Genomic DNA, 25,637 nt, shown 5'->3' with positions numbered 1-25,637 from the left:
ATCATATGGATTTTTAAATAATGTCCGAATTAGTCATCTACAAATTTTCCCGTAGAACATCGCATGACCGTCATGAAGTAAAAATTTAATTACATTCCAAGTTCAGTTTAGTCCCTATGCTTATACAATAAACTCGTACAAACAATGTCGAACATTTCTACGTAGAGTTGCTATATTCTCAGTTCATCGTGTAAAAAGTTATACGTTGTAAACAACACAATTTGCTTGTGAAAAAAAAATGTATTAAAGCACATAAATTCACTTACCCCATTTTTTTCACAAACACCACCAGCATTTTTCAAGTCTCCCGTCCAAGCCAAACCAAGAGTTCCCATTTCGAAATCACGGTATGTAAACATATATGCTAAGCAAAATGCATCGTAATCCTCTTCTGCAAATTGAAAAAAAGAGAGAGACAAAATTGAAAATATGTTTTTAATACCCGAGAACCGATGCAACATTTTCTTTTATTTTAATACACGTGTGTGTATGCAGATAAAATAGTACAGAACAACAGCTCGTAGGTTACAAATAAATTTTATTTGCATTTTACAGCGATAACCTCATTGAATAAATGAGTTTATGGATTCTGTCCGAGTAGATAGCCAGGTATATAGGTGGGTATATCGGACTGGGAATGCGATTTTTGTAAAACATCTTTTTTTCTCTACAATTTTATTATTGAAGCAGACCACATACAGAACAGTTTATGACTCCGATATCGTTAGAATTTAACGAAATACGACTCTTTCAATTGTGTATACAAAATACAAACAGTTGAATCCAAAAATCATCCTTTGTTTGACTTACATTGATCTCGACAGAGTTTCACACCACATTGACTTACTGTTTATTAAATATTGACACCGTATTGGAGTGCAAAACACAAGCTACGGACATAGTGTGGACAATTTGATACTTCGGTATCGTTTAATCGAGTTTTCAACGTGACTAGGTTGGATGAATTGGCCATTGTTGTGATTTTAAACTTTGTGATTGAGTTGCACACGAGCGCAAATCCTTTGTTTGACTTAACAGAGTTTCGAACAGTTTTCAAATTGGAGTGAAAAACAAAAGCTCAGATTGTTTTTGTCGTCTTAATTACGTACATCAAAATAACTTCTAAAATAATTCATAATTGGTTGGAATCAATACTCTATCTAGCAAACAAACTCTCAGCTCTCTGTGTCAAATTCACACCTTATTTCTTTGTATTCTACAAACACTAATTCTACATTTTGACTGACTACGCTGTAAATTACATGTAAATTCCAATGGCTACTTGATTCTTTCACCACCTTAATAAAAGTAGTTTGGTTGGAGAGGGTATTGTTGGAATCCAAGTTGTAGCAATAACATTCTATATAATGTCGTTTCTATGAACTTCTATATCTGATGACATAATATAGTCATTTGAAAAATTGTTTTCAGAAATCATAAAATGTACAATACATTCTTAAACAATCCTCAACATAAAACATTAAAAAAAGTCAAAATATGTTCGAGGAGTATGGATATTCGCATAAGTACTCATAAAATTTATGAAAAGTTCGCGAAATACAAAAATTGTAAACCAAGTTCTTTTAAAAATCAAAGAAAATCCTTTATCTGTTACTCGGACTCGATCTATATTACACACATACAAAGAATATCTTCAGCCTGTAAATACTATAAAAAAAAATTTCTTCTATGATAGAGAATGTGCAATTTAAGATAAATTGGAATTGAAAGCTTCTTAGACATAAAAACTCTCCGGCATGAAGAGGTACTGTTTCATCGAGAGTTTATATTCAAAAAATTATTTTATGCTATCCATTTTACCGTAGTTATCCGGGTCTTGTTTTCATCCAATTCAATTCAAGGTTTCACATCGCTTAGAAGGTGAAGTGGCCCTAAACGATAGTAGTTTTCACAACAAGGCAGCTTTTTTTGTAGGAATTATAATTTTAATTTAATACAATTTAACGTTCCGAGCAAGATTCGGGCTGATCCATTTAAGGTCAGCTTGTCCTGACCTGTTCGTGACCTCTGAAGCTGATTTTTTCTTATTTCGAGTTTGACCTAGCCCTGTAATTTTATCCGAAAAACAGAAATAAAAAAATTAGGTTAAGGTCAGATTGCGATCACCTGAAATATTGAATCAGGTTCAGGCTCCGATCTGTTCCGAGCACTGTGACTTGCAATTAAATAAATTAATTCACATTTCCTCTCTCAGGGATGCACAAGAGCAGGGCCGTTGGTGCCCTAGGCGCCGAGCAAATGATGATTCCCTGCAAACTATATTCTACTCTCTGGTCAAATTAAAGTCATCGAATAGAGACAATAGATCGAATTTCCAACGGATTCAAGGGTTTAATCTCCAAATACATCAACTTTAGGAATACACTCGCTGCTAGTGCAACGGAAAACTGGAGTTCGGTTGACTCTAAATCATACTAAATACAATCTATTGCCTACGTCCCTATGAAGGGATTGCATTAATCTTGCATGACCTGAATTTGACCTATTCCGAGACTAACTCTTTTAACTTATAATTTGTATAAAATTTGAATCCGTACTGCAATTTTTCGAATTTTTCTACCATTTTTATACGGTCGATACAATTTTGTGAGAGACAGAAAATGGAATCTCTGAGATAATTTTCAAGGCTGTGCACTTAAATTAAAAACAAATTTAGCACGAAATTTATTTTTCTTCAACGAATTTAAAACAAAGTCTTTCACCAAACTTTTCGAATTTTAACTTTGACACATTTTTATTTTGATTTTTTTCCCAAAATTTTTTATTTTTCGAAGTAGTTGTTAAACATAAATATCACCAATAGCGACAACCTGTGCTGAATTCTTTGCAAACAACGATTCTCCGAAAAACTCTGCAATGCACAAAGTCATTTCGAACTAAGTTGATAAAATATTAATTCATAATTATAAAGTCAAATTACAGAGTAATTACTGTACTGTATACACATAGGTAAGTGGGATAAAGGCACTTCTTGCGCTCTACTTGAACGTCATTATCGTTGTCATGTCGTAAAACTAATTATTTTTCAAAAATCGGTGAAGTTATTCACCATTTTCTACAAATTAAATTAAAATGAAAAAGTTAACCCTTTCTCTCTGTCGCCGATCATATTTAATGTGGAGTGAGGGTGTTTGTTCTGCACTTGAAGTTTTACATTTAAAATTACGTACATATCGTTGATATTAATGATGATTTGTTATTACAAAGTTAATTAAGTTATCAATGTTTTAATGTTCCAATTATAATTTGATAAAGAGATAAATGATGAGATAAAATTTCAAAGAGCAATGACGACACGATAATACGTTTATTATTATTATTATTATGGAAGAGGTGTGACAAATAGGATGTATAATGGCTCTTCATCCTTTGATTATTATTAGCTGTGAACACACGCAGGTGTTTTATTAAACAGCATACGCAGTTTCTAACGAAATAGAACAGGAGACAAGAACGATGGGGTTTAAAAATGAAGTCGTTTATACACCTAACTGGTTTTATGTTTTGTCATTCAACGCATTTTGATTGATAGCGCCTAGTCTGGTTTTGTTGTGTTGCGTTTGTCTATAGACGATATTGTTCACAGTAGGAGCAATGAAATACAGTTTTCGAGTTGCCTTCAGCGGAACAATGCAGTATCGTTTGCCATTATCCAATTTCCAACTTTTCTTCCCTCGTTGAAAATATAACTATTTAAACGCTACAGATTTTCCGAAGTTGCAGTAGAGAGGAGAAAATTACTATTTTCTCACCTGCGTCGTCAAAAATACATGGTTACGGGACACTGACTCAAAGGAAAGGATTCTCTCATATATCATCAGGTACCAGGCTGTCTTAATTTAACATTTGGAGCAAAATTTCATCACAGCATAAGAAGCTACATCCAAATCTATGCCATTCAATAAACCTGTGGTCGGACAATAATGATAACCCAAATCCGAATCCCCCCAACCTTCTGATTAGTGTACCATTACTCTCCAGTGTGCTCATTATAATATGTGTTAAATAGATGAATGAATTATGTACAGATAAGCAATATTAAATCATCCGACCATGTCATGTGGTTTGACCGAATGCCAATATAATGCCTACCTTCGCCCAAATTATCCATCTTATGAAGCTTGACATCGAAATGATAATAAGGCCACAACGGTATTGTAAAAGTTATTATACGTCTAATGGATTGTACGGTTACATATAAAGTGAATGCTGTCTGCGTAATACATGTTAACACTCATTCCGTATATATTATCGCCGCCACCACCAACGACAACGACGCCGTCAAACATAAACCCTTAAATACTTTTGCAGGAGATTTGAGTGTACAAATTAAAATTGGTTATAAAAAAGACGAGATTTGAGTTAAAGCATATAATCTTCTTAGGTAATAATGGATTTATTTACCGAAAACGGTTACAGTACATCAGTGAGGTACATTTCTCTCAGACTTTACATTTTAATGTAAAAAATTAATTCAACAAAAAATAAAGCCAGAGCGGACTTAGTAGACGCATTTAACAGATTCCATTTGATATGCAAGTGTGCCTTGCTGAAACATTGTCCCATTTAAAATTCGTTGGAGTCTCTCGCTAAAAATTTATTTAAAAGTTTTTTATTGCAAAATTTACATTTAACTTCTCATCAAAATAAATAATACTTTTTTATCGGTTCGGTTTGATTATATATATTTTACACATAGCGATTATGGCAACAGTAAAGGAGTTTCGTATTTCCCTAGGGACGGATAAAAAAGTACGGTTTTTTATTTACTTTTTTTTTCTGTAGTTTGATTTTTAGATTCGAAGTTTAATGTGTTTTTTGGCATCTAAAAAAATATTTATTTTTTAATGTAGAAAAACCGACCGGTTGCACCGTTCTCTCAACAATCCTTGCAGCAAAACACCAGAGTCGTTTCACCTCCAAGGTAACAAAAATGAACATTTAGCCAACTTTATAGCGTCGTATGTAAAATATATTTTGTACGGGAGAGCGAGGTAAAGACGAAATAATGGTCGAGCTTTATGAGCTTTATATGATCGATTTTGACGGTATACACGAATGGCTTAAGTGAGCTGTATGTGTCAGACAAGTATCGTATCTAAATTGTGTTCATTTTGTGTTCATAACAAAATTGACTGAATATTTTTATATTTTTACGAAATGCAAGCATTGATAGCACGAGGGGTAAATGCTGGTTAGTTGAAATTCGCTCAAGCGACAGCTGGTTTAAGGTTAAATATTGTTCTACAGGGAAAAGTGAAATTCGACATGTTTTCTAATTTGGAAGTTGTTGTGGTTTATCATTGATTTCACAAGAATTTCGTTTAACAAATGAAGATATAGATTTTGATTTTCTGAATTTTGATTAGGCACGAGCTCGCAACAAGAACGCAATACCAAAACAAAAAATTTAGATTTTCATTTGTTAAACAATCTTTCTGTGCAAACCACAACAACTCACACAACATAATTTTTTTTAGTTCCATTTGGTTTTTATAGTGGCCCCCAAAATTGAAAAAAAAAGTTTGGGATCTTTCAAGGAGATTTAGTATTCCTAACAATCTTGCAAAATATCTTTCAACAACCTTATGGACGACTTAAAATATGTATATCTAAATTTGTCACGTCTGTTGTTTAAAGTAGGTTTTGTACTTCATTAGTTTTACATGGTGTTGACTTCTTACCTTCAAGGAATACTTTGGTCGTTGTTATAACATATGGATTATTGATTGTCATAATCATGATTACCACTTGCTGATGCATATTACTCATTGACAACTTTTATCTGTGTAACTTATTGCAAATGTTTTTACTTGCAGCACCCTGCGAAAATAAAATTTCCGCAAGGGGCAACACCGTTGATACTTGCGATAATTTTCACTTTCTCAGGGATTCTCAAGTACTTACGTAATTGTTTGAAGATTGTCATTTTACCACGAGGGATTATATCGGTAAAATAAAAATCTCCAAACAATGACGTAATGCACTATTCCTGTCTCTCTAAGATCGAAGAATGTAGCTTTTGCGAGCTAGAATAATTTTTTTTCTAAAATTTAATGGAAAATTCGACAAAGTATTTCAAGCGCGATTCTCATAAATTAATAACAATACAAAATCCGTAGTTTCCAGAAAAATCTGGCATTAATTTCACTAACATAATTGTTCCATTAAATATCTACCCTATTTGCTGCATATGAATGTTTCCAAAATCTAACGTTCCGAAAAATCCTACTATTTCAAATATTACCAAGGATTTTTCTAAAATGAGCCTGGAATTTGTTCCAAGCTTTATGGATTTCCTTTACAAAGGAATCTGTTTCACGTTATTTTAGTTATCTCTCTACGTACATAAAATACGTAGCATAAAATTGCAACAATTTTGCGTCGGAAAACATAGCACTGACTTAATTGAAATTCTTCCTATCGCATAAACTTTATGATACACAAAAGACAATAGAACATAATTTTCCCTTTCAAATGTTACAAGGAATTTTCTGTGGAATATCTTACAACATCCAGCAAGTGTAAAGAAAGTATATGAAGAACAAAAATCCCGTCCCTGTCCTCGTAAAGTATTTATAAATATATTTTATGGGATAAAAAAAAGATAAGAAAAAAACGGAAGACGAAGAAGTTTTCCATCTTATGTTGTGGTATGTCAATATATGTCCTATAAAACCCCTTCCAATTCTCTATTCCGTAGGAATCATTTGAAAGAAATCACGTATTAGGTTTATCGTTCTTTACTTACTGGAATTAGAAGTTACATTGGAAAAGAATTATGTGAATGGTCAAAGGAAATAGGACTTTTTCTGATGAAGAAAAACTCTTATGTGGTATTATAAAGGACGAATACATTACTGAAAGTTGTAGTGGTCTCTGTGTGTTCATGGTTCTATTCGTTCTTTTTTGTCTAGCGGATATTCACTCAAGACCCGGTCAAACTCAAAGTATATTGGAGAACAGACTGTAAGCCTATGCTCTATTGTTTGTTGATTGTGGAGTAAATCAATTAATTTACCAGACATTTCATATCCTCTCCTCCGGGGAGCTATATTCAAATTACTTTTAAACTAATTTAAAGTCGAAATACATTACCAATTCATTGGCCTAATGTATCACACGATTTATAATACAGCAAGCACACCATCCCACACAACCATATTAAATCGGGTGTTGAGGAAACACCTCGTGGGATTCGAGATTATGATTAAGTAGAACGGAGTGCCTGTGTTTTAGAAATACTCGATTAAGTGATAAGTTCAACGGCACCGAAAATGAGTCTTTTTTTTGTATAAATAAAAACAAAACTTTATCCCCGATGCCTGCTGAATGTGTGAACTTATAGAAATATATGGGGAACTGGGATAAAACGAAAATGTCTGTCGGTTTTATTCTTTTCGAAGAATACATGAAACGTATTGCTGCAACCGAGGAAACAATACGACATATTTTGTAACTCGAAATGTAATATTGTTCCGCACTGGTACAGAAAAAATCAACATTTCAAATATTGGCGTATATACTATTTCAGTCATTTTTCTTTGGTCGTAATGATAAGCATTTCTCAGAACACTTTAAATCATTCAGGACGGATGTGCTGTGCTTACTTTTTACACTAATTAGTCTGTTATTTATGAACAGAATGATGCATATTAATGCATGTTCCAAGGTGCAAAAGGATGCTGCCTGTTATTCAACTATTTTATTAAATATTTTATTTATGTGCGAGTCTCCCATTTGTGCTTTGATTATACATAAACCGAATTTCTAGCATGGAGTTCTAAATGGTGTTCATTTCCATATACACATAATTTGGTGTGGTAGCTCAGAATTTAATAACATAATGTATGCTTAACTTAACTATGCATAGCTAACACACACCAAAGAAGTCAATTTCACTGCAAAGAGTTCTTATTCGTTTTTGCTGAATTTCGTAGTCAGTCGCAACGCAATACCTAATGATTCTGAGCAATTCTCCGTTTTTTCTTATTCATTTTTTGGTATATTTTTTTTGCTCTGTTTAACATTTCGGAATAGAAAGTTCACATTCAAAAGAGATGATTTTCTTTGTGTTTTCTATGAAATTCGGCTGGTTGTACTACACATATAAAACGAAGGTAAAAGAAGAAGAAATTGATGTGTAAGCCTTGTGTGGTTCTATTTATGCAAATTTGTGTGTTGAAAAAAAGACTCCGACTGCTGAAATAGCTGCACGTGTAGACGTACAGTAATAGTTAGCATAATAAAGAAGACAGCATTCGGTGCAAGCTAAAAATGTAACACAGTAAACAAACAAAAAAATAATGTTATATCAAAACACAAGAAATGCATTACACTAATTAACTCACGAAACAATTTTCAGGATACACACGAAACTGCTGAACGAGAAACAGAGAAAGAAAACAATGCTTTCAACTCTTAATTAAAATAATTTTAATTAAAAGTATCTTGGGATTTCGTTGTAATATTAAAAGGACTTTTGCGAATTTCTTTCTTTCTGGTTTATTGTATTTTTAACGTCGTTTAACATTGAAAAAAAAAGAAGTCGTGTGCACAGCATTCATTCCATTCTATTTTCTTCCCTTTTCTTTTTCAGATTAAATGTTTTTAGTAAACGTCCCGTCAAACGAACCCTGTTCCGGAAATATTTTCAACGAGGTGACATTCCCATCGAACGGAAAATAAGAGATGGCAAGCTTTCTGAGCCAATCGATTGGGTGGTACCTCTCCACAAATTAGATTATTCCATTTATCTTCCGCTTTTCTTCGATGGGTAAGTTTCTCTTTTTTGTAATTTTCTTTCATGAATTTTCGAAACGATGCTGTTTACGGTCGGATTGTCGGATTACAATCTAAGGAGAGAACAGTGATTTAGAACCAAGGTAGTGGGGAGGTACTGCCATACATAACCGAATCAGATACGCAGCAGCATGAAAGTTCAAGACAACGGCCATCTTTTCCTGTCATTAAGAACCACAAGTTGCAAAGAAGCTTGGACCATCGGTTTTCAGATAGGGATAATAGGGTCAACCATTTTAAAAGAAGGTGTCACTAGCATCGAACTAAAGCGCATCTGAATTACATGACCTTTCCACTATATCTACATTTGAAACCATGCAAAAGTGACGACTTATCCTTGAGGAGTCAATCAATTGTTAACTATCATATGACACATAGAACGCAGGGGACAGTGGACTAAAAACTTAGGCGTTGGACGTCATTTATGAATGGCCTCTTTTTCGTAGAAAATAAAATTTGCAAATCGAATTTCAAGTCTTCGATGCTCCATAGAATGATGGAATTGTGACGACTCTAGAGACTAGTACTCCTTTTACTAATTGGTAAGAAATCGAGATAAATTGCAATTTTGCAATTTACAGCTACACGCAGTGACCGTGCACGAGCAATCAATTTAAGATTTATGTGCCTTGCGTAAACATTTCCCTGTTCATTCCAAGAATTCCAATTTCAATCAATGGCCGGAATAACGTATACAAGCAAATTATAATTCGACTTTTTCTTTTGTTTACCCTTCTCCAATAGAATTTAAAATATCCATTCTGGCATTATACTATTTTTATTTGCCCTTCAGCGTCTCTGTTGGTGCATGACATATTTTATCTTCAACCGAGGACATTTCATATTTCTGTAAATGACACAAACTGAAACTGTTCATTCAATGACCTGATCCTGTACATTCCAAAGTTCTGTGTAATCTTCATCATTGTTATTAAAATTCATTTTATGGAAAAATATATCATATCGCAAGTAGAGAGAGTTGTGTGTTTCACAATAAAGTGCAACCCGAACGCCATTTAACATACACATATAATAAGAGAGTTGAATTTCTTTTGTTCATTTTATTGTTGAATTACATGCCATTTCAATTTTACAGCTTAGCCGAATCAGTTTTGCCGTATAAATTATTTGCACGCAGTGGCATTCATGAAATGCTGGTGGTTGGTGGTGATAAGGTAATTGTAATTGTATTTTATATGGTATGTATATGGTACTCGGGAATATTAGTTTTAATTTTACTTAAATTGTTCTCTTGGGAGTTTCAACTCTAATGGGTATGTATTGGATTTGATGATTATACGAAATAAATACGTTTGATGAAAAGCATTCCCATCAGCTAAACAGCAATTTACCCAAATGATTAACGAGCACAAAACTTTTGTATAACGGAAACCAATTTAAAATATAATCACAAACTCAGCTGACAAAATATGTTAACAGGTTGGAAAATTAGATTGATTGTGTCATTATAAGCGGCGTTTATGCTTGTACGATTGTGTGATGAATGTGTGAGCTGATTCGAATTTTGAATGTTAGACAGGGCAAGTTAAGGAGACGTCATCAGTGGACCAATGATGAGAAGTAATTTTGCCTAAAATTCTCAACGTTACAAATCTGCGAAGGTTAAGACTTCGTTTCATTCTTTTAAATTTGGAATTCACAATGCTGTCGCGATATAGCTTTTTTTAATCGATTAAAAAACCTATTAAACGAGAACTGATTCGCAATATTGTGCGGGTTACGTTTGAAGTACAAATCGAACAGAAAAAAAATAACAATTTGTTGTTATTATACCTACAATAGCAAAGCGAAAATGTTGGCAACCGATGTTTTTTTGCTTTAACGATGTGCTTTATTGGAAAACTATTCGAAATGAAAAAAAAATTGTTTCGGGCAATATGCATTTTTCATTGAATTGGAACAAAAATGAATTCTCGAAATGTATTCCCGCAACAATATACCATCCCTTCTTTACGTTTTTTTTTGTTTCTTTAATGAGTTTTACATCGAATCATTCGACATATAAATACACTTCATAAAGTTATTAGAATGTTCCTGCTCCCTGGCATTAACTTTATTATTATTTCCCTTTGATGTAAATGTAAACACCCCTACAGGTATTTTCAGTAAATTGAAAAATTACAGAATCTTTAACGTTCATTTAATTTAATTTTAACGCTCATATGATCTCCTCTTTCAAACTTTTCCAGCGAACAGCAGATAGTCGTAAAGATATTTGTTTCCATCGATTTGTTGTTCACTATCGTCGACTTGGAATAATATTTATAATAAAGACGGATTAATACCAGCTGATCTAAGCAATCCGCTAACACGTTTTTGTATAGTAACCCAACAATAAGCTACACATATTTTCCTTGTTACCGTTGACGATGTGGGTGAACGTGAACATCCACAATAAAAAGCATCAGCGTGGCAAAGGTACTATAGAAGAAGTCTGTGTTTGTTAGCCAATTAAGCTGCAGCAAAACACTACACAGCACATCTCAAATTTATTTTCAGTTTTGTAGAATTTTTGCAAACACTCGCTGTACCCCTCCGGTTCGCGAGTAAAATAACTCATATAATTCTATGGATATTTTTACTTTGATGGTATGATGGGATTTCAATGCAATGTCACAAAGTATATGCGGGTCAAACAAAATCGTGTACCTCTTTCAAAATTTGTCACGCAAAGCAGCGTTCGCAATGGATCAGCGTTCTCAAAAGAATGGGTCTAGAATTGATCTTTTTCTTCATGCTGTGCGATAAGAACACAATAAACTGTAGTGTATTTTGCTAAACAAAAAACATCCACAACGAAGTACACACTGTTCATATCGACTAACTCCTTAAGGTGCACTGCATTGCAATGGTAGCGAAAAAAATTGTGCAGTGCAGTCCATTTTGCCTTCCTAGACAAAGAATACAATCTGAATTACAGAGATTTTGTTTTTCATCAGTATCACGTACTGAACCACACGAATTCCTAATTCTAACTACTTACGAAAATTATAATTATCTAGGCTGATTGCTTGTTAGCCCACCAATGGTGCTCCGATCCTTGCCCTCTAAAATTGTATAAATGCTGAAATTCGTTGCAGTTAATCCCAACCGAATTTGTGACGCAATTGCTTCAGCTGTTTTTCAGCTGGTCCACTCATACAACCTCAATGCATGTTGATATGAGGTAAATAATAGCAAACGTCTGCGTGGTAGTGGTACTGTATGAACACGTATAGGACAGTGAGATTGGACCAGCTGAGAAGCATAAATTGCTAAATTGCGGCATAAATTTGGTTAGGGCTAACCGCTAACTGTACATAAAGTTCCATTTTAATGGAAATATCTTGAAATACTACAATTGGGACTTCATTCGGTCGAACAAGTTTTCCAAATCATCAGGCTCGTTCGATCTTATTCTGTTTGTCGGAAGAAAACTTCCGGAAACTTCATGCATTCATGCATATAATGTGCAGCATATCGTTTAATCAAGAAAATGAATGTATCAACACACAGAAAGTTAATTCCATTGCTAAAAACACTAAGAAGACGGTTTTACTGAGCAAAGCACATAATCGTTCGTAAAATGGTTTAGTCTTCGGGATAGTATTGTATATACACTACCAAGTGCATGGCATGGACGAGGTCAAACGCTCTTTATACGAAAATATGTGGCGATGGAAATGGAAAAGCATAACCCCAGCGCAAATATTAAAACTGAAATGAGAGTATGTTGTTGTGGGCATAAAATTTGCGGTGAAAATCGGAAAAGTACTTCAGTGCAAAAGGAAATGCATGTACACGAAATGGAAAAAACGTGGAACGAGAAGAATAAAACTTTGTTTTAGATGGATTTTCATTAATGTTTCTGGTTGCACTTTTAAGGAGCGATAAAATTTCCCTAAAATTGAAAAGTTTGCACGATTTTTTTTCGCGCAAAGAAGTATACTACTCGCTACCAACTTACATACATTACGACTTTCGTAAAGACTTTTATTCCAAAATTTATTCAAAATAAAATTGGAAATTTTCATTAATCCTGAAGAAAAGATTTATTAAAATAATAAAGGTGCTGCCCTTGTAACAAAGGTTGCTCATATACACAGCGTATCCATCTATCACTTAGACATTTCTTAAACTAAAAACAAATCGAATATAGCAATCGTCGTCAAACAACAACAAAAAATATAAATTTTTCAACTGTAAATATGCTGAGCTATTATATGTCAAAATTAGCTCGGACACATTTTTAAGCTCGGTCTTATCAAGCTTAAATTGGTTAAAAAAGTCTATCACAGATTTCCCAAAGGATCATCTACCACCGAAAAACAGGCCATGCACTTTCCAAGGACATTTATGATCATTTATAGGTTAACAGCTTAATATATGGGTTTTTCTTTCAATGCAGGTTCTACCAGTGGTACCGCAACTAATATTCCCAATTAAGAGAGCGCTGAACACAAGAGATCCAGACATAGTTGTTGCAACATTACAGGCAATTCAAGAGCTTATTACCACATGTAAGTTATTTGAAGTGATAGTGTTCACCTATCCACCAATCACATAATTTATCACGGATTTCGTTATTGTCCATACAATACAATACATTCACAGACAATTTTTCAACATTCTTCAAATAATTAATTTTGTGATAGCAAAGCTTTATGGAAAGCTGCAGATGGATATGTGTACGATTCTGTTTTCTTTGAAAGTTTTCATTTTGTCACCACTTCCCCTAGCTACTGAGATTATTTTCTCTTGCTCAACAACGAAATCAGCTCTGTAAGTGTAACGTATGTGTAGCACAATGGGACTACTAATGAAGACACATTGAAGAAACAGATGCCTACTACAGAGACACATCCCTACGGACAATTACGAACAACATAAAATTGCTTTTCTTTTCTACAAACCATATACATTGCACTGAATCCTACAGAAAACGCCTTCGGACAAAAATGTCCATTTGCATTTCAATGTCAATTTTCTCCAACTTTTACAATTTGTTTTCTGGTTTGAGGATACTCTGAATCTGTGTATTCCGGCTTTTAACTAACCACAAATTGAATCGTCCGTCAATTAATTTATACTTCAGGATAGTGCAGGAAAACTATAAATTGAAACAATCATAGAACGGGGAAAAGTTACTGGTAGAGTGGGGAAAAATAATTGTTTTTTGTTCATGGTTTAGAACGGTGACGAGGCCTGAGGGCCATGGCAGGTGGAAGGTGGGACACGTCAAGTATACGTGAAAGAAGTGAAGAAGTAATATTATCGATAATCATATCGACGTTCTTCATGAATGGCTCTTGCAAGTCTTAGATGAAAGTTGTGTCTGCCCACATTTGGATACAACTTCTTACACATTTCGAACAAACAAATGTTGCCTACAAAACTTTATTCGGCTTTAATCGTATCCGATTTTCTTGTTGTTCTTTTCTGTTTCAGCACCGGCTGTTGGTCAAGCATTAGTTCCATATTATCGTCAGATCCTACCTATATTCAATCTAATGCGAGAAGTAAATGTAAATATTGGAGACAAAATTGATTTCAACCGAACTGGACATGCCGGAGACATGGTCGAAAAGACGCTTCAGCTGTTGGAGAGAACGGGTGGCCCATACGCATACTTAAATATCAAATATATGGTGCCGACGTATGAAAGTGTAATCAAAAAGAACTAAAATATTCCCAACTAGAAAAACTCGGAAACTGTAAATTCTTAGTGTGGATCCAATGTCCAAATATAAATTAAGTTAGTCTCATTATGCTCGCTTTGCTATGTAGATTGTGTGAATAATTTTTTTTGTGGTCTGTGGTTTTATGGAATTCAAATGGTAAATTCGAAAAATTCCCTGAAGTCGTGTCACTTTGTATGAGTTGAATTTTTCTTTTATTTATTTTCAGCTTTAAAGGAAATTGCATTAAAATTCATTAGAATATGGGTGGTGAACAACAATGGTGTGCAAGTCATAAATCATCTCCATGTTGTTCGTCTTAAATGATTTTTAGTTAGTGGAAGTCTGCGGCTCATTTTATTTCATTTTTTGAAAGAACAAACTTATCGAAGACAAATGACCTTCTCGAACTTACGTCATTTAATCATCTGTTAGGCGAACTAAACGACTCTCGGAGACTTTAAGGCTTAATACGCACTTCACTCCGTTCACTCACCGTGTACGCTACAATAACGGAAAGAAAAAACAGTTTTCATTGTTGTTTTTTTGAAAACGGTTAGTAAACGAGTGACGGACATTTCGTTTTTAAAACTAGGATCGCATGTCACCCCGCTTACTCACTGGTAACGTCTTTTTGAAATTTCGAATACGGAGAGACGTGAACCTAGTGATGACGTTTAGCCCTTACTCACCATACCCTTTGGAAACGTGTTGTTTTAAAACAACAATTTCAAAAATGTTTGTACTAAAATACAACAAAATGCAACAATACAACACTTTTGGTCTATCGTTAACCATAGAGTTAAAAGGACAGTGAAAACTGCTCTCTCCGAACAATATAATAAAAACGAGTGAGAAAAACACCAATATTTTAAAGATTAGAATATTGACCCAATTAATAGCAGAACTTACCTGAAAATAATTCCAAAAATTTCTCTACGCCATAGTTTCCAGGAAAACGATAGCTAGGATCTTTCAAAGCATTCGCGTTATGTACCTTGATTCGTTTTATCATAAACGTTATATTATCCGGTTTACCGTCTCCATTGAAATCTGTAAAGAGAAACAAAAAAGAAAAACAAAAATAAAATCATGTCACGTTTATGGAAGCTAATATCCTATTTTATCCCTTGCATAAGCCGGCATTTTAATGTTGTTCTTCCATCCTTTTTATTATTTAAAGTTATGCTTTTTTATGACTTCCATTTTTAATATTTTTTTTTAAAATTTGTAGTTTAATGCTCACTGACAAATAGCGAAGATTTGTCGTTGAGATTGGGGTTTTAGTTTAACGAAAAGAAAAAAAAAATGGTTTTTTACAACAACCTTATAGCAAAGGTTAAGTGGTCATGACGTTCGCGTTTTGTCATTTAATTTTTTTTCAACATTGACATTAGGCACTCAAGATTTACTTAGAAATAATCTTTGTAAATGAAGATAAATTCAAAAGTCATTATCAATTTTTTGGGTAGCATCATTTTAAGGCTGTGCTGCTTACTACAACAAATTTAAATCGATACAAAAGACCGGGACAAATAATATGCGAAAATAGTGAGATATTTGTGTTGATGTGTTTAGCCCCGTAGGAAGGACTAAGGACTGTCTAATATTCCTCAAAATTAGAAGCAGTATAAAAGAATAGTACTATAATAGATTCGTTCAAAGCTAACGTAGCAGCGATTTGTTACATTCTTCGTATTGTGCTTACTGTTTGGATTAATACGTTTTACTCACTACGCTCCCGGAAAATGAGTCATTACTTCATTGACATGAGTCGGTTCTTCATTAACATGAAGCAGTTTCTCATTTACTGGGTGCTTAGTGATTGAAGTAATTTACGTAATTGTTTGAAAATGTGTACTTTGCCGGGTCTGAGAGTTGCAGCCTTCAGAAAACACACGGCATCATTCTTCATCGGTTTTTGTTTCTGCTGAACTTGTAATGTATATCATGACTTAATACAGATACACTAAGGTAGCATGTCAAAAAGTTTTGTGTCATTTTTAGTGCGTATATCCATGGTTTTTAACTTTACTTCTACAACATTGATTGAAAGGCACAGAACTTCAACAATTTTTTTTTGTAAGGAGTTTCAAACGAGTTCAGGAACTTTTAACAAAAGATTACCTTGAGCCACCGCTAGCCCAGTAAAATATGATTAATACTCCCATACCCCATTACAGACATTAACTGGAGGCAGATAGTTGACGGTTTCGACGGGGCCATCATTTCCAAAGATTTTTTTGTTGTTGCTATTTTTCATCATAAAAGTTTGACGCGTTCAATTTCTAGGTTTCGTAGAGCAATCAATAACACATTGCATACAAGCAATTTTCTGTGAAACAGGACACAAAATTTGTAAATTTTATCTCTACCAAAATCGAATTCTTAGTTCCCATCCGTGGCTGAATATCGACAATAACACCCGTTAACCACATTACATTTTGATGCCATTGAAATATGTTAAGCATTAAAACGGAAATTATCGTATTACGTAAGTTTGTTTGTGTGCAGACGATGGCTTGAAGATATTACAAAAGAATTTGTTGATGTTGTTGCTGTTTCTTTTATTGGAATTCGGAAAAGAATCGGCGGCATATTGTACGAATACGACCCAACAGAATGCAAGCTGTGTGCTGATACGATTTCTGATAGCTTTTCAACGTAATAATTTTGGTATTTATATTTTGCGTGGATACCGTTCATTTTTGACATATAATGTTGGATGTACCACTAGTCGACCTTGCTCGTGGTTTATCAATCTGATATCTAGTGTGATAAGCTACTGTTATAAGATTCTTGGTGCCTAAAGGAACGTAAATACTAATAACAGAGGATTTTAAGGACATTCTCCGGAATTTATTATCTTTTTCCTTTCAATAATCAATTAATATTCCATTTACAAGGAGTTTGAGCAAAGTGAAGCGTCCTCCACACCGACACTGTTCTGTTGATGTTGTTAAGCATTACCATACATCATTAACTCACGAATTGCGACTCATCCGTAATCCCATAATGCCGTACAATGTTGCAGCGTGAGTGTAAAAGTAGAAAAAATGCAACAAAAATATTCTCTTTGAACTCAAACAGTGATTGCATTTGAATAATTTTTCAGTTACCAGTCAATTTTTACAACAAAAAATAAAATAGGGCAAAAGAATGAATTGCAATTTATCGAGATATCATACAGAAGAGACTGTGTACCACACACGGTCAGAGGACACACAGGAGTGAAAAAATCTATAAACATATAAATTACGTTTTATGTCGTCGCTAAAACTAACGTATAAAGCAATTTCGACGACGAAATAAAAAAAAAACTTTTTGTTGACCTTTTCTATGTTATACGTTTGACCGAAGCGTGCTTGTGGGTGTAGGGAGTAGTTGACGAGAAGTACAACTGTCGTATACACATTCATATTATAGTTTTGTCTGAACAAGAGATCAACGCTTTGGAATTTTCTATATAGTGTTTCGTTGTGGCTGTATACGAAAATCGTAAAAGTTTGTGTAGTCGATTATATAGATACTGAGTTGGGAAGTGGAAGTGAAAGTGTGCTTTTATTTGTATAATGCAATGCAATTGCAAACTTGGATTTGTCCTTTGTTGTCAGAAACTTATTTATTAAATAAATCGAAATAAGGAAACCCCAAAAAAATCACAAGAAAGTCACCTACAGCCAGACAACAATGAAAGCCCATCCATCCAACGATAAATAATAATAATAAATTATATTTACTCAACATTGTCTACATAATCCCTAATTTGCGTGTTTTCCCATTGCTTTTACTTTCTAAACAAAACATGCAGTACAGCCCCAACCTCGGAAATATATACCTTCGAACAGTAAATGTACAAGTATCTCGGTATGTATATATAATATATATACGGGGTCTATAGCAGACTATTTCCCTTAACGACTTGCATGCAACACATTAATTTAAAGGATACAAGAACAAGGAGTTACACTTTAACTCAATATATATATACAACTACATCGTCGCAACTGCCAATGCAGTATGGTAAACCCCATTACACATGATACACCCCAAGATAAATACAATGTTTATACCGTTAGCATTTGTATCCCCAGGTTTTAAGAAGAGATACATAACAATATGAAAGTACTTTGTCACTGTCATTTCCGATTATCCATGTATTACTTACTGGAAAATTGAAGTAAAATTGTAAATTGTTTTACGTCGTCTGGCAAGAAAGAATTTATGTATCGCAAACATATTTGACGTGGTGGCAATATCATATATACCCGTACATACGCGTTTACATGGAACATATGTGGGAAGGACAAGCTTAGAGCCGAGAACAGAGAGATAGAGCGAAAAGCGGAGAGATAAATTTTATATGTTCCATATTTTAATGCATCGCTAGCTGATTAGGGCAATTAATCTGTGTGCCTTGCTGCACTTTGAAATAGAATAAATTAATGAACGGTAAATATATGCCGTATGATGTTAAGAACCATAACCGGGCAAAATAAGGTGTGACAGCATATTACCTCTATTTATTTAGGAGCAATGCTTCCTTGAGAGTGGACGCAAACATTGGCTCTGTAATTTGTTCAACATAGCGTATAAACAGTCTGTGTAAAGAGTGAAAAGGCTGAGTGGGACAATATATATATAAATTTTCGGAAATTTTAGATGGTAAAACAAGTGGAATGAAAACAACGTTGGACTTGACATTTTGATTTGAAAAGTGATGATAACGTCGTCCCCATTCGAGAATGTTCTTAGTTAACATAAAAATCATTTAAGGAAACGACTGTCACGGCAAGTATCAAACCAACTTTTAAGTTTCCAAGGTCAATATTTGGTTGATAGTGTCCTTTGCAAATGATAAGACAAAAACAACATTTTGTGGATGATTTTGTTTATGTAATAATTATTGTACTTTGATACACAAACAGTCAAATGATTCAATAAGTATCGACTAAATGGCGGAATAGACACACATTAATCAGTCTATTCATTTCGAAGAAAGTGTTTCGTCAAAAAGATTTTGTCCGTCACAATTCGATCTATCTATATTGCGTATTATATTGCCTTACCGTTCACCATCGACAACACATTACAAAAAAGAATATAATTCGTCCATGAAATTTTTCATTTAGCTGGTTTTTCTCTTTTAATTTTTTTTATTTTTTGTAGCTATGATTGATGGGAAAATCCTAAGCTGTTGCCACAATATTTTCTCTTATAAAATGTTATACATTTATTGGAAACGAAAGAATACTTATACGACAAGACTTTTATATGTTTTGATTATAACATTATTTTGATGTCTATATACTACGATTCGGCTGAAAATCCTGTACGTGGGTAATGACCGAGAAATGAAATAAAAACAAAACAAAGACAATTTACTTCTGAAATTATTTTCGGAAAATTCGGATTATTTGGAACGCAGTAAAAATGGCATAAATTCTTTGGATATTTCCAAATACATTCTGAACCTAAGAAATCGGTTAAAAGTTGTAGTTGATGTACTTTAAAGCGCACAAAGCTCCTGATTCGACCTACCGCTCGTTCGAAATGACAAGATTTTGAATTCAAAGTAGAGAAGAAATGACTAAAGAAACTTATATTAGAACAACCATCTGTAGATCAAATGACAAACAAAACCTGAGCTACTAAACGCAAACGGTATATCCACGTTTGTCTAATACAGTTTGGTTTCACATAATTTACAAACCAGCAAAGTATGACGTTCGTTTTGAAAAGTATTTTAGTCGATTTCCATTTCTATCGTTAACGCAACGCTTCCTTAGGTGGAGCGTTGTCCCCTGTTTGGGGACTCGAATTTGGACTCAAATTGTGTTTGGCCATTCTTCACCCTAGTGTATTGTTTTTTTTTTTTAAATCCAAGTGTGGTAAAGCAAGGTGTAAACGAGATATATTTGAAGTCAACCCTGGAGGTTGACATTCTATTCTGTTTGCTGAGCATGCATGGCTCATTTCTGAATATTCTTAAACTACAAAGATACTCGTTTAATCCACATAAATAATAAATATGAAGTCAAAGTTATATGCCAGAACAAAATCGATTATTCTCTGATTTGTGTTGTCTGTTCGAATTTCAATTTTAAAATTAGAAAATGATTTGGTTTTTTTTTGAATTTCTGTGAACATCTAACATCTCAAATTCTATTCATCTAAAAACTCTACGTCAGTAAATGGCCACGGCTAATTGAAACTTTAATGAAAATGGAAAGCTGTGACTTTTAAAGCGAATCGTACAAATTCAACCCATTTTTGACGTTGAAGTTATTTTTATCAATTTAATGGAAAATCTATTAAAGGGAAATTCGTACTACGACGTTGCATCACTTTTATAACCAGAAGAGCTGTGACAACGTTGGGGAACATTGTAGGACCAACTACCAAATCATTTGAAGTCAGGCATAGCACTGCTCCTAGCATGAACATAAAAAATATTTGAAGGCTTTGTATGTCATGCTTTCTTGGTGTGAGTTAAAACACGCACACATATATCAAAATTTTGAGGTTTTTTGACACCTGACATATGGCTTTTAATGCTAGGACAAGGAGTAGTGCTATGAATCAGGCATTTATTCATTATTATATAGTTGTGAATCAGATTTTCGCGTGACGAAAAGTGTCGTAAAGTCTGTAAAATAGTGTGACATATTTCGTGAACTTTTCCATAAGGAAGCGATGCAATCCATTCAAAATTAAAATTCTGCGGCGCAATTACGTCGTGAATTGTCCTTTCATTATTTTCACGTTTCTTGACAACGTTATTTATCATCATCGAAAATTGATTATTTCAACGCCAAAATGTACACCCCATTTCAAGGTATTACTGCAAGGTATACAGACAGATGCAGTTTTTTATATAGAAAGAAAAACTCACTGACAAATCCCCCAGTGTCCTGTTTCCACATAAAATTGACAGCAATTTTGTGGAAGTGAACGAGTGAATTTTAAGATCAGCGGGACGAAACTGTGTCTTTAGGTACTTTAGTAAAAAAAACTTGAAACTTGAGAAGACATTTTTTAATTTTTTTTTTTTCGTTATTATATTCTAACTTGACTAAGACCATCCTTGTCATTTTCCTAGTTTGTGTTTGAATTTTCATTTTATTTGTGTACAAAAACGGTCAAATTTAATTTCGCGCAAAACATGTAAAGCTGACGAGAAAACTGGCTTATTCACGATAAGATAAAAATTGATGGATCTATGGATTTTCTACAGTAAGGCTTTCTAAAATCCTGTGCGTACTTCTTAGGTAAAAGATCTTCTTATAATTGAAAATCGTTGCCTATGGTCTTTGGATATATAGGTGAAGAGAACGACGAATGAACGTAGAATCTTCAACAGAAAGTTTTGTGGTCTCTTCTAAGATACGAACGTTGTGATGCACAATCAGATTGAATGGCAAATGTTTTTTTGAAATATTTTCATAGAATTGTAGCGGAAAAATTGCGTTCGCATTACCTGTCTGTCCTTGTGATCGCCCTCACATTATGTTGATAATAAAAATTGGCACACAGTCTCTAACAATTTTTTTTTGCAAAATGTGCCAAACCATGGGCATAGATTTAATGTCATATTCATATATAACGGTAGCGTGCTCTGTTCGATTTAGCATGCCGGAATGTAATATACAGGATAAACCAAAATGGATTTGCTTTTGATGAATTATTTTATCGGCTTTCGGTTTTATCCTATTTAATACAATTTTTTTCCCTATTGAGTGGGTGTGTGTGTATGTACGCGGCAAATATGGTTTTATCCAATTTAGTATTTCCAACAATTTTTTTTTTATTTTAAATAACACTAAACCGCATGTTTGACATGAATCGCGCTCCAATTATAATATTTTTGTGATAGCTTTTTCGGCATGTAATATCAAAAGCTTCATTATTTAGTGGAGCGCATAAATTTATATTCATTGTTTGGCATGGCAGAGAGGAATATGTAACATTAATGGAGTGCATTTGTGACACGGTGCATGGTTGTTTGATGAATATATATTTTTTTTATATTTACATTTTATTGTGATGACAATGGATGGGGGTAGGGAAAAAAACATCGCCTCATTGACATAAATGTTTTCAAAGACACGGTCGCTAATAATTGGATTATCACTGACACTTTTTTTTAATTATACAAGGGAATATGGGTAAGTTGAGTTCGAACATTCAATATTGTACAGATCAATTAAGACATAAACGGAATCCACCCACATAATCAGGTTATGGAACAGGATTTAATTTAATAATAAAAAAACTGTTGAATTTGGATATTTAAATTGCTTTCTGTTCAACTACTCGAAGTTTTTTTTAAGGCGATAGATATTGCGAAAAATTTAAATAATTGAGAAAAAATTCGCAATTCGCTTGTTTATTTGAAACATATCTTTAGGAAGAGACTATTGGCACCGGGTGCCAATAGTCTCTTTATAATACTGTGGCTAATGGCACCAAGTGCCAATTGTCTTTTTATAATACTGTGGCTAATGGCACCGGGTGCCAATAGTCTCTTTATTATACTAATGCTAATCGCACCCGGTGCCAGTATTATAAAGAGACTATTGGCACCCGGTGCCATTAGCCACAGTATTATAAAAAGACTATTGGCACCCGGAAACATTAAAATTGGAATAAAAAATCCGGACATTTTGAAAATTAAACTTGTTTTGTACACAATTCTAGGGAATTCATATTTTCACAAAATGTTAGGTAAAGGCTGATTGTTCGATCCTGAGGAACTGATCGTTTTACAAAATGTAACGTAAAGGTAGTTTGTTCGATCTTAGGGAATTCGTCCTTTTACGAAATTTAACGTAAAGGCGGATTGTTTGATCCTGAGGAATTCATCCTTTTACGAATTCATCCGCCTTTACATTACATATCTCAATACGATGAATTCCCTAAGATCGATGAAACTACCTTTACGTTAAATTTCGTAAAAGGAATAATTCCTCAGGATTGAACAAACCGCCTTTACGTTAAATTTCGTAGAAAGATGAATTCCCTAGTATTCTACAAAACGCATTTGCGTTATATGTCGTAAAGGGATTAATTCCCTAGTATCGAACAACCCGTCTTTACGTTACATTTCGTAAAAGGATTATTTCCTTAGGATCGAACAATCCGCCTCTACGTTAAATTTTGTAAAAGGACGAGTTCCCTAAGATCGACCAAACTACCTTTACATTACATTTCGTAAGAGGATTTATTCCTTAGGATCGAACAATCCGCCTTTACATTAAATTTCGTAAAAGGACGAATTCCCTAAGATCGAACAAACTTCCTTTACGTTACATTTCGTAAAAGGATGAATTCCTCAGGACCGAACGTTAAATTTCGTAAAAAGGACGAGTTCCCTAAGATCGACCAAACTACCTTTACGTTACATTTCGTAAAAGGATTTATTCCTTAGGATCGAACAATCCGCCTCTACGTTAAATTTCGTAAAAGGACGAGTTCCCTAAGATCGACCAAACTACCTTTACGTTACATTTCGTAAAAGGATTTTTTCCTTAGGATCGAACGATCCGCCTTTACGTTAAATTTCGTAAAAGGACGAATTCCCTAAGATCGAACAAACTACTCTTACGTTACATTTTGTAAAAAGATGGATTCCCTAGCATTGTGTAAAGTTTAGTTTTCAAAATATTCGGATTTTTTATTCAGATTTAAATTTTTCCGGGTGCCAATAGTCTCTTTATTATACTGTGGCTAATGGCACCAGGTGCCAATAGTCTCTTTATAATACTGTGGCTAATGGCACCGGGTGCGATTAGCATTAGTATAATAAAGAGACTATTGGCACCTGGTGCCATTAGCCACAGTATAATAAAGAGACTATTGGCACCGGGTGCCATTAGCCACAGTATTATAAAGAGACTATTGGCACCCGGTGCCAATAGCATATTCGATATCTTTATGCCACAGAGGCATACAAAGTTTGTTTGCATATTATGATGCTGAGTGGCATAAAAACTTGTTGCAAACACGTTAGTAAATGGCGGTTTTCCGCATACGATATGTTGTCGAACTCGCCTTCGGGTGGTATTGGCAATCTCACATCTATTGAGCAAAACAACCTCATTTAGTAGCTAGTTAGCTACTAGTTAGCAAAATAGCTATTTTTGCAAACTTTTTGGGTTTAGTTCCAGGTTGTTGAAGGTAACGGTTGCCTTGATCTGAGATTTTTGTTTATCTCAGAATTAATGCCAATAGCGCACTTCATTGCCACCAACTTCTTTCGTTTTATTTTTCTCATTTAATTTCATTTTTAGTATGAATCTAATCGTATTCAGCCCTCATTTAGACATTGTGAAGGTTTGTTAAGCTCGCTCAAAATTCTGTCGTTAGCTTCGCCAACTGAACTGATCTATATAATGAACAAACAAAGTATACACAGAAACCATACAGTATTTAGGTGTTTTGAGGCCTTCCATAAAGAACGTACACTTTTCAGGGGAAGGGGGTCTGACAAAAGCGAGCGCTCCATTTTTATGAAAAAAAAAATTTTCTGCAGACGTGGGGAAGGGTGTCTTGAAAGTGGCATTTTTTGAGTTCGTACTTTATGGACGGCCTCTTGGTTTTCATATTACCCACAATAGCAAAAAGTTGAAATTCTTGAACTACAGAAGTCATCTAAGTTTCAATGTTTTCATATGAGGCTTTTGCGACGTAGTCAATGTTTACACATTAAAAATCCTACAATGGTACAAAAAGCTCACAAAACTTTTTTTTAACTTTGTTTTTGAGCGCTACGCATTGTTTATAACTTTAAACGTCTTATGAAATCATAAAGTGATGCGATCGTTGAATGGTTTCTTGTCCTAACAACTACGTTACGTAGCTTTAGAACAAGAAACCATTCATTTTCCCTGTTGATGCGAAACGATATTGAATGCCGATTTCAATTCGTTATGGCAAACATATTTTAAAATCAAAACATTAACATAACAATTTTTTGCGTTTATATTGAGTGTATGAAAAACGATATGGCCTTAGACGTAATTAATAATTAGTTAGTAATCATTCCCCATATACACTATCGCGGTGTTCTCGACTCAATGACTTGTATATATGTATATCTATCTAATCAAGGCGATACGACCATATCTTACTTGT

At 34.0% G+C, this 25,637-nt stretch overlaps 2 protein-coding genes across 2 annotated transcripts in view; one reads left to right on the top strand and one right to left on the bottom strand.

Annotated features, from left to right (window-relative positions):
- LOC119070042 overlaps positions 1–25,637 on the bottom strand; it is a 162,670-nt gene that overhangs the window by 43,137 nt on the left and 93,896 nt on the right. Inside the window, exons 7-8 of the mRNA XM_037174326.1 lie at positions 15,414–15,554; positions 267–391 (exon numbers count right to left, since the gene is read on the bottom strand). Of these exons, the coding sequence (XP_037030221.1) occupies positions 267–391; positions 15,414–15,554 (266 nt within the window). The remainder of the gene's footprint in view (positions 1–266; positions 392–15,413; positions 15,555–25,637) is intronic.
- On the top strand, positions 4,553–14,588 carry LOC119070049 (parkin coregulated gene protein homolog). Its single transcript, XM_037174340.1, has 6 exons — positions 4,553–4,773; positions 4,875–4,945; positions 8,621–8,797; positions 9,920–9,998; positions 13,232–13,343; positions 14,272–14,588. The coding sequence occupies exons 1-6, from the start codon at positions 4,726–4,728 to the stop codon at positions 14,505–14,507; spliced, it is 723 nt and encodes a 240-aa protein (XP_037030235.1). The 5' UTR covers positions 4,553–4,725; the 3' UTR covers positions 14,508–14,588.

This window comes from Bradysia coprophila, assembly GCF_014529535.1.
Source record: "Bradysia coprophila strain Holo2 chromosome X unlocalized genomic scaffold, BU_Bcop_v1 contig_45, whole genome shotgun sequence".
In the NCBI taxonomy this organism is placed as follows: Eukaryota; Metazoa; Arthropoda; class Insecta; order Diptera; family Sciaridae; genus Bradysia; species Bradysia coprophila.
The sequence above is the reverse complement of the archived record's forward strand: the minus strand, read 5'-3'. Positions and strand labels throughout refer to the sequence as shown.

What these genes read in the sequence shown, in the direction of transcription:
- LOC119070049 (XM_037174340.1), top strand. Translation starts at nt 4,726, where the DNA reads ATGGCAACAGTAAAGGAGTTTCGTATTTCCCTAGGGACGGATAAAAAA. An exon ending in AGAGTCGTTTCACCTCCAAG is followed by an intron (nt 4,946 to 8,620) that starts GTAACAAAAATG and finishes TTTCTTTTTCAG; the next exon opens with ATTAAATGTTTTTAGTAAAC. An exon ending in TCAAGAGCTTATTACCACAT is followed by an intron (nt 13,344 to 14,271) that starts GTAAGTTATTTG and finishes TTTCTGTTTCAG; the next exon opens with CACCGGCTGTTGGTCAAGCA.